The 15,688-nt window shown below is 43.2% G+C and overlaps 1 protein-coding gene across 2 annotated transcripts in view; it reads left to right on the plus strand.

The window, feature by feature from the left end:
• The window catches only part of LOC307028837 (inactive dipeptidyl peptidase 10-like), a 500,108-nt gene that overhangs the window by 453,383 nt on the left and 31,037 nt on the right, over positions 1 to 15,688 (plus strand). For both annotated transcript variants that reach the window (XM_079664182.1, XM_079664183.1), the window contains 6 exons: positions 2,455 to 2,562; positions 2,927 to 3,018; positions 3,117 to 3,164; positions 3,803 to 3,924; positions 4,513 to 4,560; positions 5,022 to 5,120. In XM_079664182.1, the coding sequence (XP_079520308.1) occupies positions 2,455 to 2,562; positions 2,927 to 3,018; positions 3,117 to 3,164; positions 3,803 to 3,924; positions 4,513 to 4,560; positions 5,022 to 5,120 (517 nt within the window). The remainder of the gene's footprint in view (positions 1 to 2,454; positions 2,563 to 2,926; positions 3,019 to 3,116; positions 3,165 to 3,802; positions 3,925 to 4,512; positions 4,561 to 5,021; positions 5,121 to 15,688) is intronic.

The following is a 15,688-nucleotide window of genomic DNA, read 5'->3' on the forward strand; positions in this document are numbered from 1 at the left end:
ACTCCCAATATTAATTTAAATGCTTTTATGGATTTAAATTAAAAATTAATTAATTAATTTTGGAGTTGTATTGATTAAAAAAATTGTTGTATGTATTGATTTAAATTGACATGCATCCGCTAAGAAAAATAGTCCGTTGTTACCGTTTTTTAAACAGTCTGAATGAAACGGCAGCTCTCAGCTGTGTATTTACACAACTAATGGCCCATCAACCACAGCTCTCTCCCCCCCTCCCCCCTTGATCTTTCTTCTCCAGCAGCTAAATTAACGGTAGGTTACTCTGAGTGACAAGCTTACAGTTAGACACAACACTGTCATTGCAAGTGACCCTCAGTTAGTTGACTTTTATGTTCAACTGCTAAATTCGTTACTGATAAAAAAGGGCTTCTACTGTACCTATTACCTTAACACTAGAACCGCCAGAGGTTTTTGTATAGGCCTACCTAAACCCGTCAAATCCTGCTATTAGAATGCAATTTTTAACAACATAGGGTGCTACATAACACACTTTCAGGAAAAGTCACGGACTGGGAGACTTTAATATTTTATTGAAAAAAAGTTACATTGCACACACACAACACACATCACACAAATTGACCCGATTGGCGGTTCTAGTGTTAAATAAACTCACTAATTAATTAAACCAGTTCAATACGCATTATTATTATTCTTATCATTCTTTATGAGCGCAGAAATAGTCTTAAAATCAGATCTGTTTTTTAAATGAAATCTGACGGCAGGCAGTTAGCTCTGATCACCGATGATAAATGCGCCGCACCTAATCGCTGGCCATTCAGCCACAGACACTGTTCGAAATGGGGGGGAGCTAGGGGAGCTTGGCTCCCCCGAAGAGGGAGGGAGCTCCCCTGAAGGCTGACTTTGAGATAAATAGGGGGAGCCCAAACAATCGTGCATATTTGTGTCACACAGATTCGAAATGTTGAGTTTCTGTAAATAACAGTTCTTGAAATAAATAATATTTATTGTTCATTACAGTTTCTGAATATTTGTTTTATATTTGTGAATATGTCTGGGTGTTGCCATCTGTACGTGGCGGCGCTGCATTCTTACTTGCGTTGCTATGGTTATGGCGGTGATGCCGGTGCGGTATTTGAAATCTTCATATTGATATTTTTTTAACTCTGGCTTTGTAATAAAAAATATGGCAAAACGAAAACAGCCAAGCGTCACAGCTTTTGGATTCACAAGCAAAGAAGCGAAGGAGTCTAAAAATGACAACGTGAACGGAAAACAACTTTTAGTTGGCCGGCTGTAAGCGGCGTTAGGGTCGAGTTTGACAGCTCCACATCGAGGGAGAGGCCTGCCGATGCGGAGCCTGAAGAGGCTTCAACAACGGCCACATCCGCCGGCATAGTGACACCGTCTGTATTAGTAGAAGAGTGTTTTTATAGCAATTGATCGCATCCGCGCTGCTGCGCCAGTCAACAGAGCGTGCGTGTGACATATTTAGTAGCAGGATGTGCTCTGCAAAATAGGGCTCCCCGAAAGCAAATGGGTAATTCGAAAACTGACAGAGCTCCCTATATACAAATCAAACTGTAGACGGTGTGAAAGCACCTATTGTTTTAAATAATGGTTGGAATGTGACCTGTGAGCCTTCTGAATTACCGTGGGACAGCACATTCTAAACTAAAATGTTCAATCAATAAAGTAACATCTTATCTTATCTTAATAATATCTTCATATTAATAATAATAATAAATCATACAGTATGTGTCCGAAAGGGAGCAGGAGGAAGCAAACACAAAAATATACTGCATATTAAAGCAAACGATTGTAAAGGTTAAAGTATGACCATAACAAATAAAGAAGTGTAATGTAAACATTTACATTATAATTATGATTATTTAATATATAAAGACTATATATTATTGAATTACAGGATTAGATATACTTTAGTTGATCTAAAATATTGATGTGTTCAAATGCTCTTCAAAACACAACTGAAAGTCCATGAAACTTGTCTTTCTGTATTTGTGAATGAAGCGCTATCTCCTGGTTAAAACCTGAAATTGAAAATCTGGCAACGCCCTCTTGGAAAATAGTGGGAGGGCTTAACATTCCTCTATACTGGTCTTTGGCAGGTCGTAGGCAGGAAGCTGTAAGCTGGAGTCTGAAATTCAGTGCTACATCTGTACATGTACATACTGATATACACCTGAACATCAGCAGGAGAGGACTCTTTAAAGTAGAGACACTACACACTGACATACACCTGCACATCAGCAGGATATGTCTTCTCATGGCAAACTACAAAAGCTAGAAAGCAGCCTGTAGCTTTTTGAACTCAGTACATGAAAATGTGTTTTACATTTCCATTCAACCCACTAATAAAAACATTTAACGTGCAACTGTTTCTGGTTCCTTGTTCCAGGAGCTTGTTGTTCTACAAAGCAACATCTATTAATGGCAGTTTCTATCATTTTTTCCCAGAATGAAGAGCCAGTATTTTCCAAGGATTGTACAACATTCTTCATCACTTTGCCATTAAAACAAGGTGGCCACGGGACATTCAACCACATCACCATGATCTCTAACCAAGTAAAACTACCACTAACTTGTAATGAAATGAATCCATTCATTGAGGTGCTTTAACTGTTAAATGTGTATTTCTTCTTTTAGTCCTCTTATTTTTCCCAAATGCCTTTAAATTATTAATACTGTTCATATGATTCTATTATAAATGATATTCTTACTACATTTACTGAAACACCAGTGGATTAGGAATAACTGAATGAGAGTTGTACATTAGATGAACCGGAGGCTCTGCAGACTCATTTAATCTCTCCAGAGATAATGAGTGGAACAAGAGTTTGAGATTGAAAGTAAGAGCTGGGTGAAATTAAAGAAAACCTCAGCATGTAGGGCATGTGAGGTGATGTTAACCTGCTGTGCTGCTCCTCAGTCTGAAGGTCAAGAGGTCAACCTGCGCCTCCTGACCTCAGGAAGCTGGGAGGTGTCTCACATTCTGGCCTATGATGAGAACACACACTCAGTGTAAGCAGCAGTTATTGACACCATACAACTCAAAGTGGTATATTTATGTATAATCCAATATAAACTTGGTAATAAAAGGTTAATTTTATGTTTTTCAGATACTTTCTGAGTTCAGAGGAAGGGTCAACGCAACAACAATTGTACAGGTAATATATCCACATACATTAGATGTGGAAAAAGTATTGTTTTTATTGACAAACATTTTGACATTTTAGGGAATTCAGTTATTAGCTTTTTTGCTGAGAGTTGGATCAAAACCACTCTCAATGAGATCTTTATTGTCATTTTAGAGAACAACATGGTTTTAACTATTTCGTTTTGCCCTAACAAGTGAGTTGTATAGAGTAGTTTCCATCTGATTGAAGTGGACATTTAAGAACTATTTTTGTAAACCTGCAAAAGAAAATAAATAATATGCATTTCCATGAACTCCTGTTACTTGAATATGAGGAGTTGGTCCATACAGATAAACACCTGGGGGGCGATAAAGCTGCCATTAAACCACGGAGGAAGAGGGTTTAAGGAATTGATTTGATCCAATCAGCAACAGCCAACTCTCAACCATTAGAAAATGACAGGATGCAGAGAATATTATGTAAATATGCTTTTATGTCTGTTTCACGTACACATTAAGGACCACAGACACAGGATGTCTCTCCTAGCTTCATGTATACTTAAATTCCATACATTAAAAACACATTTTCATTGAGTTTGTCTTATCCTGCCAGCTAGAAACACACTGATTGTGTGAGAAGATTTCAATCAGCTTCTCTCATCCTCACAGAGTCTCCACTGTGGACCCGTTTCATAAAGAGTGCCTCTCCTGCGCTCTCTTCAAATCAAAGTGCTCGTACTACGACGCCTCCATCAGCCCTCAGTATCAGAACGTCCTGCTGAACGGCAGAGGTACCACTGTGACCGGCCGTGACATCATCACTGTGTGACACTAACTCACAGCAGCTTCTACTTTGGTTCACTTTTAACACACTCAAATTGTTCATTTTGTCACAAAGGCAAGGCATGGCACTTCAAAGTGCTTTACAAAAATGAAAGACATTAAGAGCATAAAACATATTATAAACATTAAAAAGCTAAGATAATAAAACATGAATAACACAGGTACATGAATAAAAGTTGAAGTGCAGTGGAAGATGTGAATACACAAAGGTTAAATCATTAATAAATACTCTTTGTACCTTTATTATGTTCTGTATTGTTCTCCATTCATCATGTTTGCTAAGTTGATTCGATGTATCACATGTATTTATTCATGCAGGCTGAAATATTATTTTAACAAAATATCTCTTCTGTCTTTATCTCACATATAAGAGTTCTAACAGAACATTATAATTACATACAAATGTACAATCTGCAGCCTATTGCCTCATCAATGTATGATATGTTATTATTTTTAATTTCTTCAGGTTCACTGTCTCAGAAACACTTAACATCTTTGATAAAAATATGTGATACAGTTTCATTTTTTCCCTCCAGGTCCTGGAATACCCAGAACTACTTTTCATAGACTGAGTGATATGACCAGTAAGTACTCAGTACTAAGAACCTATTTACTGTTTAGTTATTTTTACCAAATTCCATTAGGTATAGTTATGTATTGTAGATGCAAATGTTTTGAGCATGAGCATGCCAAAAAAGAGAATTAATCAAATGTTGGGAAATTGAGTGACTAAAATCAGCTGAGATAAAGCGCTAAGTCAACAGAAGATGTTTACAGTACTTCTGACCCCAACCCTTCCCCCACTCACACAGGCTCACCATTGGAAGTTACTTGTTTTATTCTCATCATATATCACATCTTTAATTGCTATGCTGATTTGTACTTTGTACTAAACTTGACATACATGTTTTCATCATTTCTCAACAGCTTATAGGCTAGCAGGAAATGAAATGAATAAGTGATTCAGAACTCTCCATTGTTAGTGTTGCAGCTTCCAGTTTTCTTCAAACTAAAGTAGTTCTAATTCTGGCCCTTTTTTTCACAGAGCACAAGACTGTTGAGGCCAACACGGTACTAAGACTTGCTCTCAAAAACAGGAGAATGCCAAAGTGGGAAAGAAGAATTGTACAAATCAACAACTTTGGTAAGACATTGCAATCATATTTAACAATGCGCAATACTTTAATATGTGTATTTTATTCTTTACCTTGCTCCATGTTATCATTATTACCACCACTATCACCATGTAACATCCAACTCGTTGTTATCTTTATTCTTTTCTACATTACGGAGTTATAAAATGCCCTTTGAAGAACCAACTTTATGTTAAAATTCAGTAGTGCAACCCATCATATAATGGCTAGATATACCATTACATAATGATTACTCTTAATTTAGCAGGACCTCAAAATGTATCAAATGACAATTAATGACAACAGTGATAAACATCCATGCTGACTCGTGCTTGTTAATGACAGGTGTCGTGTCGTGATAGCATTATGCACGTCCCCTTCAGAAAAAAGAGTATTGGCATAAGTGACTTTATATGTCAATGTAACTGTGACGGGGTTCTATTCGTCCATTCGATACATAGGCTTAGTCGGTTGTTTAAGCTCCAAAACACTTTATTTATAAAAGCCACAAATATTATATATACTGTTTGACAAAAGGGAAACAGTATAACTTAAATAAACAAAATCAAAGTTTACCAAATTAGGTTGTCTGTCCCTCTAAACACATCCTAGCTGTTGCCTTCAATGCAACACTCTGCCAAATGACTCTTCCAGGGCCAACACCGTCCGTTTTGAACCCATAGCCCCTCCCCACAGGCTTACCGTCAACCGGTTACACAATTATCTCAAACCCACATTGTCAACATAAATGTAATCCCTCAAACATGAGGAAACTATCCGACCCAAACATACACAGGTTACCTATCTCTTAACACAATCATTCCCCATAATTAATAAACGCGAAATAAATAATAAATTGCCTGGTTCATGACATCCTATTTAAATCACGGAAGTCTTTTCCGTCTTTTCCACATTCCCTTTGCTGGGGAGACGGCGGCGAAACTCCACCCGCCGCTCCCCACGTAAGTATTGTGTAATATAGTTAAATGTATTTTTAAATAATTGTAGACTCACAAGCGTGCACTTATGGTCGCGCTACAGAAAGGAAGGGGAAAAGGTGGACGTTTTAGTGATGATTTAACCTTATTTATTGACGAACAGAAGAGAGCAGAAAAATGTTTGGTGTGTGTGTGTGTGTGTCGCCGCTGCGGCTGTCAGTGGCGGAGTCAGTCACTCTGTGATCCGCTCCGTAACATTATCCTCCCCCTCCCCGAGGTTGGTGATGTGCGGCAACCTGGAAAGGTAATCAGCCACTACATTCGATTTTCCAGATTGGTGACGGATAATGAATTTGAACGGTTGGAGTCAGAGGTACCAACGGGTAAGACGGCTGTTGTGATCTTTCATGGAGTTGATCCAGGTGAGAGCCCGCTGGTCGGTTTCCAGGTCAAACTCACGCCCAAGCAGATAGTACTGCAGACTCTCTAGGGCCCCCTTAATGGCTAGACCCTCCTTCTCTACAGTGGAATATCTGGTCTCACGGGGTAGCATTTTACGACTCAGGTACAGGATTGGTCGTTCTTCTCCAAGGTCCCCTTGGACCAAGACTGCTCCAAGGCCTACTGCAGAGGCGTCCACCTGTACCAGAAACCTTTTGATGAAATCTGGACTTTTAAGGACAGGGGAAGAACACAGGTAGTCTTTTAAGGTGCGGAAGGCTGTTTCACAGTCTTCTGACCAAGTTACTGGGTTCCTCTGATCCTTGTTGGTCAGTGCTGTGAGTGGCGCTGCCATGGTGGCAAACTGAGGCACAAATGTCCTGTACCATCCAGCCAATCCAAGGAAAGATCGGACCTCCTTTTTGGTGCGAGGTTGAGGGCAGCTTCGGATAGCTTCAACCTTATCCTTAACCAGAACAACCTTATGTTGGTGTTCTGAAGGCTGTGTATGGTCTGCTTGACTTCTCCAGTGGCACTTGCCAGTACCCTTTACACAGATCCAGGGTGGTGATGTACTTGGCAGCTCCAACCCGCTCCAGCAAGTCAGCAATTCTTGGCATGGGATAGGCGTCAAACTCTGAGATGGAGTTGAGCTTCCGGAAATCCATGCATATCCGTAGAGATCCATCCTTTTTGAAGACGATGACCACCGGGCTGCACCACTCTGAGTTGGATGGCTCAATCACTCCAAGTTTTATCATATCTTCTACCTCTTTCTGCAGTTCTTCTACCAGTTGTTGTGGGACACGGTAGGGACGTTGGCGGATTGGTTGTCCATCTTTTAGTCGGATGACACGCTCAACAAGGGTGGTGTTCCCCGGGCTGGCAGCCAAGAGTAAAGGAGCCTCCTTGAAAATCTGGAGGATCCGTGCAGCTTGCTCAGGTGCAAGGTGCGTCAAAACAGGAACGGCAGCCACAGTTAAGGTATCCAACCCATTCTCGACCTCCTCCTCCTCCTCATCCAAGTTCACCTCCTTCACCAACAATGCCTTTTCGGGGGCCTGGACATAACGTTCCTTCCACTCTTTCAGCAAGTTCACGTGGTAGGTCTGTTTGTTTTTTTTCTTCTCTGGGTGATTGATCTCATAGATGACTGGACCCATCTTCCGTGTGATGGCATATGGTCCTTGTCACTTCGTCAAAAGCTTGCTGTTGGATGAGGGCAGCAGCAAAAGGACTTTCTGGCCAGGCTGGAACTCACGATGCCGAGCTTGCTGGTCATACCAGGTCTTCTGTCTTTTCTGGGGCGAACGCAGGTTGACTTCAGCCTCCTCCTGGTATCCTGCTAACCGATCCCTCATCTCCAGCACAAACTGCACCACTCCTCTATCACTTGGAGTCAGGGTGTCCGCGGGGTCTTAAAAAGTATTAAAAGTTGATAAATCAATTTAGCGAAAATTAAGGCTATTAAAAAGTATTAAAAAGTATTAAACGGCATTTTCCAAGGTATTAAGAAGTCCCACAGCAACGAGAACATGAAACACCCTTTAATTTACTGAAACGACATGTCGGGAAACCCCCTCAAGGCGGCCCCATGAATAGCGCGCCGTAAAATGCTGCTTCTTATTTTAAGTTTCGTTGCCTTGCTCCGCTCTGTGGGGGGGGGGGGGGTCCCAAGGTGGGTAGACCGGCATACGCAACGCTCTGGGGGTCCAACGGCTCCGTGTGTAAGCCCATGATCATTTTCTGATAACGATGAAATAGCCCGTCTCCCTCTCCCCACGTCTCCTGCTGCTGCTGCTGGGCTGTCAGAAGAGGGGGAGGAAAAGAGAGGCAGGCACCGTTTATTAAATATTATTATACAGAGAACAGAGTCGTTATCCATTTGTTTTAAAGCTCAATAAATAACAAAGAAGACCTCTGATCGGCACTTTTCTAATTTTGTACGGAAGATTTAAACTTTAACAGACATGTTGACCGGCGGAACATTTTTTTTAACGGAAACACTGCCGCACGGTTCCCTCGTCCCTTGGAAGAGGCGGAGAGGTGGGTGTTTTTCATCTGCTGGTGGACTACCTGAGAGATATACAGCAGGAGAACACGCCGTCCACCGCGGAGAATAAACAGAAGGGCAACCATGGCAACCATGCTCCGGGGTCTTCTTCACTGGTTTTGGTGTATTTTGTGGCGGCAGCAGCGCCACTTACAGGCCTGGCATATGTACTACAGCGTTTAATACACATTAATGAATCGAATGCGTGTGAACGGAAGACTTTTTTGCGTTTGCGTATGCGTTTTACCGTATGCGTCCTCGTGGGGCCGGGGTCTAAGCCAAACTATATCCGGTCACAGAGATCTGCTATTTTAAAGTAAAGTCAACACATATCGACCCTAAATATAGTCTATATTAAGAACGAGAAAAGTTTTAAACATAGGACAAATGTGTGAGGGTGATGACGTCAGAACATCGTCCTATGTGCCAGGGCTTAGCCCCGGACAGCCCCAGCCCAATTTAACCCCTGGGTATTTGTGAGGGAACTCCTATATGGAATTACCCCACTGAAGCTCACCAAAGTTTAATATATTTCATAGTTCAAAGTTTTATCAATTGTTTTGTTTATTGGTCAAATACTCGTTTCTAATGGTTTCTGAGGAGTTTTACTGGAATGAAAGAGCACAGAGTCTACAGAAGCAAAAAAGCAGCATACTGCATTAAACCTGACCTTCACAGAGAGGTTGAAGTGCATGTGGAGAGGAGGCTTCAGTAGTCTGTCTGCACTCTGTTTAGTTGTGCTATCTTACAATCAATATAGTCAATGTGAGGTAAAGTGTGTAGCCAATGTAACCGGTTAGAACTCAAAGTTGCGATGAGGTCTTAAAATGTATGGAAAGGGTCTTAAAAAAGGTCATAAAAGGTATTAAATTTGACCTCAGGATTCCTGCGTATACCCTGGGAGTGGTCGTAGGAGCCTCCCAGCCTTTTCGGAGTAGATCCAATGGGCCCTGAACCTCCCATCCATATAGCAGCTCGAACGGAGAGAATCCAGTTGAAGCCTGGGGTACCTCTCGGTAGGCAAAAAGCAGGAATGGGAGCCAACGGCCCCAGTCCTTACCAGTGTCATCAACAAACTTCTGCAGCATCTTCTTCAGTGTCTGGTTGAATCTTTCCACCAGGCCATCAGTCTGCGGGTGATACGACGTGGTCTTGATTGCCAAGATGCCCAGTTGTCTGTAGAAGAGCTGCATCAACCTGGAAGTAACGTTTGTTCCCTGGTCCGTCAGGATCTCGTCTGGTATCCCCACTCTGGAGAACAGCTGTACCAGCGCACGCAGAACCGATGGGGCAGTGATGGTACGCAGGGGAAAGGCCTCCGGAAACCGGGAATGTACTGGTGTCCCCCACTGCTTTTCACCAGAGGGTCGACAATGTGCATGGCAATCCTGCGGAAAGGAGTAGATATGACAGGCAGAGGCTGCAGGAAAGCTCTGTAAGACTTGCGGGTGGTGCAGGTTTTCTGGCATGTGGGGCATGTGGTGCAATGTTTCTGTATATCAGTATACATGGAGGGCCAATAAAAACGTGCGCTGACACACAGATAGGTTTTATGACGGCCAAGGTGCCCGGCCCATGGGATTGTGTGTGCTAGGTGCATGACAAGTGACCTACAGCTAGCTGGGACAACGAGACGTTTGTGGTCATCAGTAACTGTGTACAAAACATCCTTATCCACCATAAACATTTCCTTTCCCACACACTTTTCATTTCCCTCCTTTACCACTTTAGTGAACAAAGGTTTTAGTATGTCATCCACTCTCTGCAACACAGCAATATTTTCTGGTACTACCCACATCTTATCCGTCTGTAAACCATCCCTTTCATGAGCCGTTGGCCGTAGCTGCTTCTCAAAGCGGTGTTGGCGACGTGATTTTCTTGGCCATTAGAGCCACCCTCACACAGACTACTGTCTAAGTCTGGGAGTGGTTGGACTCCAGCTTTCGCTTGGGCTCTAGTTACCATTGGGCCAGAAACATTAACATTATCATTCCCATCTCCCCAGAGTCAGTTTTCACAGAGAGTTATTTTTCATGCAGAAAGTCCAAGAGTACTGGTAAATCCCATCCCATGATTGCATCAACAGGCAAGTTCTGTACCACCCCCACACTCAACAGGAACAATTGTCCATAAATTACCACGTACATTTCCGCTTTGGGTGAGGGAATGCTCCGGTTTTGGGACAAAATTAACATGGGATCACTCCGATCATTGTACGTACTTCGTCTCACTGGAATATATTAACGGTCAGATTGAATACAACATCGACCCAATTTCTCCGGTCAATGACGAGAGAGTTTTGAAAGTGACTGTTCCACACATTTAAAAACACTTAAACAATTAAACCATTTTTACCCAGGATTCAGGCACCTTCCCTGGCTTGTAAAATGCGGTGATGCGCCCTGGAGGTATCAGACTATTTAAAACATGTATACCCAGGATTCAATCACTTTTCCTGGCTTGTAAAGTGATGTGAAGCGCCGACTGTTGAATTAAAACAGTTTAATGCACTTTTAACACTCATGTACCCAGGATTCGAGCTCCTTTCTTGGGTAATAAAGTGAGATGATGCAGCCTGTCCTCTGGGTGCGCTCTGTGCGTCTCGCAGTCCGCTCCTCTGGCTGCGCTCTGCCTCTATTCACACCACTTTCCCCCAGGTTTCAGAGACTTATTGCCAGGTAGAAAAGCCATGTGCATCACCCTGGATCTCTGCATGTGTGCCTGTGAGTCTGAGACCCTAACAGCAGTGACTCTGCTGTTTTTACCTTCTTGTACATTTCGTGAGTCAAATGTGGACGAAATGGACAGATTTCTGTCCATATCAGCGGCTGTTGAATTAAAACAGTTTAATGCACTTTTAACACTCATGTACCCAGGATTCGAGCTCCTTTCCTGGGTAATAAAGTGAGATGAAGTCCTCTGGGTGCGCTCTGTGGGTCTCGCAGCCTGCTTTTCCGGGGTGCTGGAGAGTCATTTTCAGGCTCCTCTGATTTTTTATCATTATTTTTGCATTTAAGTGATTCATTTTATCATTAATATGGTTCCCTAACACAATGCACATAGTCTGGAGATCACTGGGGTCCTGCATATGCTTTAATCAGGCGTTTTCCATGAAAATGATTTTTATTCACTATCATGGGGCTATATAAATCAAATTCCGGGTAATTCAGAGCACAATTATACCTTTTACTATTTAAATGTATTTGTATTATATATGTTTTGGCTATAAAAGTGACATTTCTGGGTGAGTTTATGGAGCTTATCCCACAAATCCTGGAGTTTCCAGGCCGAATTTGGGAGCTCATAGGTGGCCTGCCATGCGCCCCCACCCGTGGAACGAAGAAACAATTAAAGAAAATGGTCAATTATATCTTAAAATAATCAAAAATGAAGTTTAAAAAAAATCTCGAAAAAGTGCCAACGGAGAAGGTGCTCAACAAAGCTCAACCCTTGGGCCGAAGCCCCGGACACTTTTCCACTCCCCCGTTGCAACTTACAACGGAGAAGGGAAACCAAGCCTCCCCTACTCCGTCAAAAAAATTCATTCATCAATTTCAGACTACTGTCTGCACGAAATCGGAAACCCGGTTTTTGAGAGGTCTCAGAAAGAAAACGGGTGTCTGATTTCATGGAGGAATGTATCCGCTCCATGTGCACTCTGGCTCGGATTCATTTGTTGCCCGGAGACCCCCCAGCATGGTTATTACCAAACTTTAAGTTTTTGAACTGGTCTCTGGAGGAATGTAAGGGGAGTTGGCAGGGGACTCTACCCGCATTATGAGGCCCTATTTTTAGATACTTTTTTTCATTTTCACCCCTTTTCTATGAATCTCCAAAACGGCAACAGACTTTTTTCTGAGTCTGGAGGAAAGTGAGGGGAGTTGAAAGGGGACTCTACCCGCATTATGAGACACTCTTTTCGGATACATTTTCTCACTTTCACCCCTTTTCTATGGATTAATTGAAATACATTGCCTGGAGGATAGGACCGAGAGATGACAGACTCTCTGGCCGCCTCACAAGTCACTATTGTCGGACACTTTCTTTGCTTTACCCCGATTCTATCACTCTTTCATCCTTTGACCATAAAACGTGTTTGCTGCTGGGCTACTGCCTGGTTCCGGGGCACCCCAAACCCTCTCATGGTCGGGGCACCATGAATTGATGCATCAGACCCAATGTTGCCATCACCAGCCCCGCGTTGGTGCAGAGGTGGGACCATTTAACCCGGTGGTAACCCAAGTCCTCCCTTGGTCCGTGTACCATGCATTGAAGCATCGGACCCATGGTTGCAATCACCGGTTACGCTAACGCATATAAACGGAGAAACAGAAAATAATTTAAATACAATTCATTGTGTCTGTTTTAGTAAGGATGTCGTCCGAATGCCCGGTGTGCAGACTCTGCTATCTGGCTTTGAACAAGCACCTTAAGCACAAACATGCAGTGCGGAACCTGGAGAAAAGAGGCATCATTCTTAAAATGGACAGTGGCAGAATAAATGTTCGGACCAAACCCTGTCCCTATTTAGGGATAATGGATGTCCACTCGCGGGAGACGACAGACAGTGGTGCGGTTAGCCAAAGTGACAGACCTAATGTTAGCCCTATTTACAGTCAATGGACGTCCACTCTCGGGAGACGACCGACAGTGGTGCGGTTAGCCAAAGTGACAGACCTATTTACAGGCAATGGACGTCCACTCTCGGGAGAGAGACCTCCAGCATGTGTCCCTGAAATGGAGACTCTGTTTATTTCACTCATCCAGGACAGAGACCGGGGAAATCTCCTGTCTGTGGCCCCTCCAAGACCCCCAAAGGACGGACCACAGACCTCCAGCATGTGTCCCTGACATGGGCACCTCTATAACCTTGCACACCGTGAGTCCCCGGACTCCCGGACTTAAGCACTCCCCAACGGACTAAACCCAGATGTTCACACCCTACAGAACTTCATGCCCCTGGTTACCCTAAAGGGGGTGGATTTTGCGGTGCTTTACCGTCCGCACATCGGCATCCGTATTCGGCCTTATTCACGGCACCACCACCCCTTCTGTGGAGGATATTCTCATGCTCCTGGTAACCCTTTAAATAGTCTGATACTGTCAGGGCTCATCACCGCACTTTACAAGCCAGAAATAATGTTTAAATGGTCGGGAAAAGTGTTTTTAAACGTCTGGAAGAGAGTTGTAGCCTGTCATTTTGCAGGATATCATTTAACATGTAACCTCTCCTGGAAATGCACAGAATATGTCCATTTCCAGGAGAGATTCCATGTTAAATTATATCCTGCAAAATGACAGGCTATAACCCAGGAACAAGTGTTTGAAAGGCGGGGAAAAGTTATTTAAAATAGTCGGAAAAGTGTTTTTAAACGTATGGAAGAGAGTTGTAGCCTGTCATTTTGCAGGGTATAATTTAACATGTAACCTCTCCTGGAAATGCACAGAATATGTCCATTTCCAGGAGAGATTCCATGTTAAATGATATCCTGCAAAATGACAGGCTATAACCCAGGAACAAGTGTTTGAAAGGCGGGGAAAAGTTGTTTAAAATAGTCTGATACCTCCAGGGCGCATCACCGCATTTTACAAGCCAGGGAAGGTGTCTGAATCCTGGGTAAACATTGTTTAAATAGTCTGACACCTGGCACTGTATTTGCCCCTGGGAACCTTCAAGGTTATATTCATGTTTTATTATTTATTTAATAATCACATGATTTTTACAAAAACAGTATACACAGTATACATATATACAATAATAATAATAATATAACAATATACATAATAAAAACATGAAAAGTGGTGAAAATGAGAAAATTTATCCGAAAATAGTGCCTCATAATGCGGGCATGTGGACAGTAGCCAGAGACTCACAGGCACACACACATGCAGAGATCCAGGGGGCGGAGCACATGGCTTTTTTTACCCAGAAATAAGTCTCTGAGAGGCGGGGAGACTCAGAGGACAGGCTGCGTCACCTCACTTTGTAACCCAGGAAAAGAGCAGGAATTCTGGCTGCGTGAGTGTTAAAAGTGCATTCATCTGTGTTAATCCGACAGCCGCAGAGGTGCTGACGGAAAGCAGGCGGAACAAATTGATTATTTTAACCAGGAATAAATGTTTGCAAGGCGGGGAAAGTGTTCCTGCAGCCCCTCCATAACGGTAATAATGATTAGAAATGATTTCCAGGGCAGAAAGCGGTTTTTAAATGTGGAAAAAAATATGTTAAACTGTTTAAAAAGCACAAAGTGATTTGAGTGCAGTTCTCATGTGTCCCCACAGGAGGGCGCGTCGTCCCAGGGAGCACAGTGCATGGTGACAAGGTACGATTTATACCCTAAAATAGCATGCTAAAGGTGGGTGGATTATTTTCAAAGCATGCACACTCTGCTCATGTCAGACTTACATTAAAATAGACCGGGAAAAACACCTCTATTTAGCCCCTCACAGAGCCCCAAAGGACGGACTAAGCAGCTCCAGCACGGCTCCCTCACATGCACACTCTGCTCATGTCAGACTTACATTAAAATAGACCGGAAAAACACCTCTATTTAGCCCCTCACAGAGCCCCAAAGGACGGACTAAGCAGCTCCAGCACGGCTCCCTCACATGCACACTCTGCTCATGTCAGACTTACATTAAAATAGACCGGTAAAGCACCTCACAGAGCCCCAAAGGACGGACTAAGCAGCTCCAGCACGGCTCCCTCACATGCACACTCTGCTCATGTCAGATTTACATTAAAATAGACCAGGAAAAGCACCTCACAGAGCCCCAAAGGACGGACTAAGCAGCTCCAGCACGGCTCCCTCACATGCACACTCTGCCCATGTCAGACTTCCATTAAAATAGACCCGGAAAAGCAACTCACAGAGCCCCAAAGGACGGACTAAGCAGCTCCAGCACGGCTCCCTCACATGCACACTCTGCTCATGTCAGACTTCCATTAAAATTGACCGGGAAAAGCACCTCTTTTGGGCACCTCACAGAGCCCCATAGGACGGCCTAATGACCTCCAGCCTCTCTCCCTCACATGGAGCTCAGGTTATTTCATACCTCCAGGAGAGGGACCGGGAAAACCACCTCTCTGTAGCCCCTGACAGAGCCCCAAAGGACGGACTGAGGACCTCCGGCAACAGTGGTACTT

Source organism: Notothenia rossii, assembly GCF_949606895.1.
Source record: "Notothenia rossii genome assembly, chromosome: 2".
NCBI lineage: Eukaryota > Metazoa > Chordata > Actinopteri > Perciformes > Nototheniidae > Notothenia > Notothenia rossii.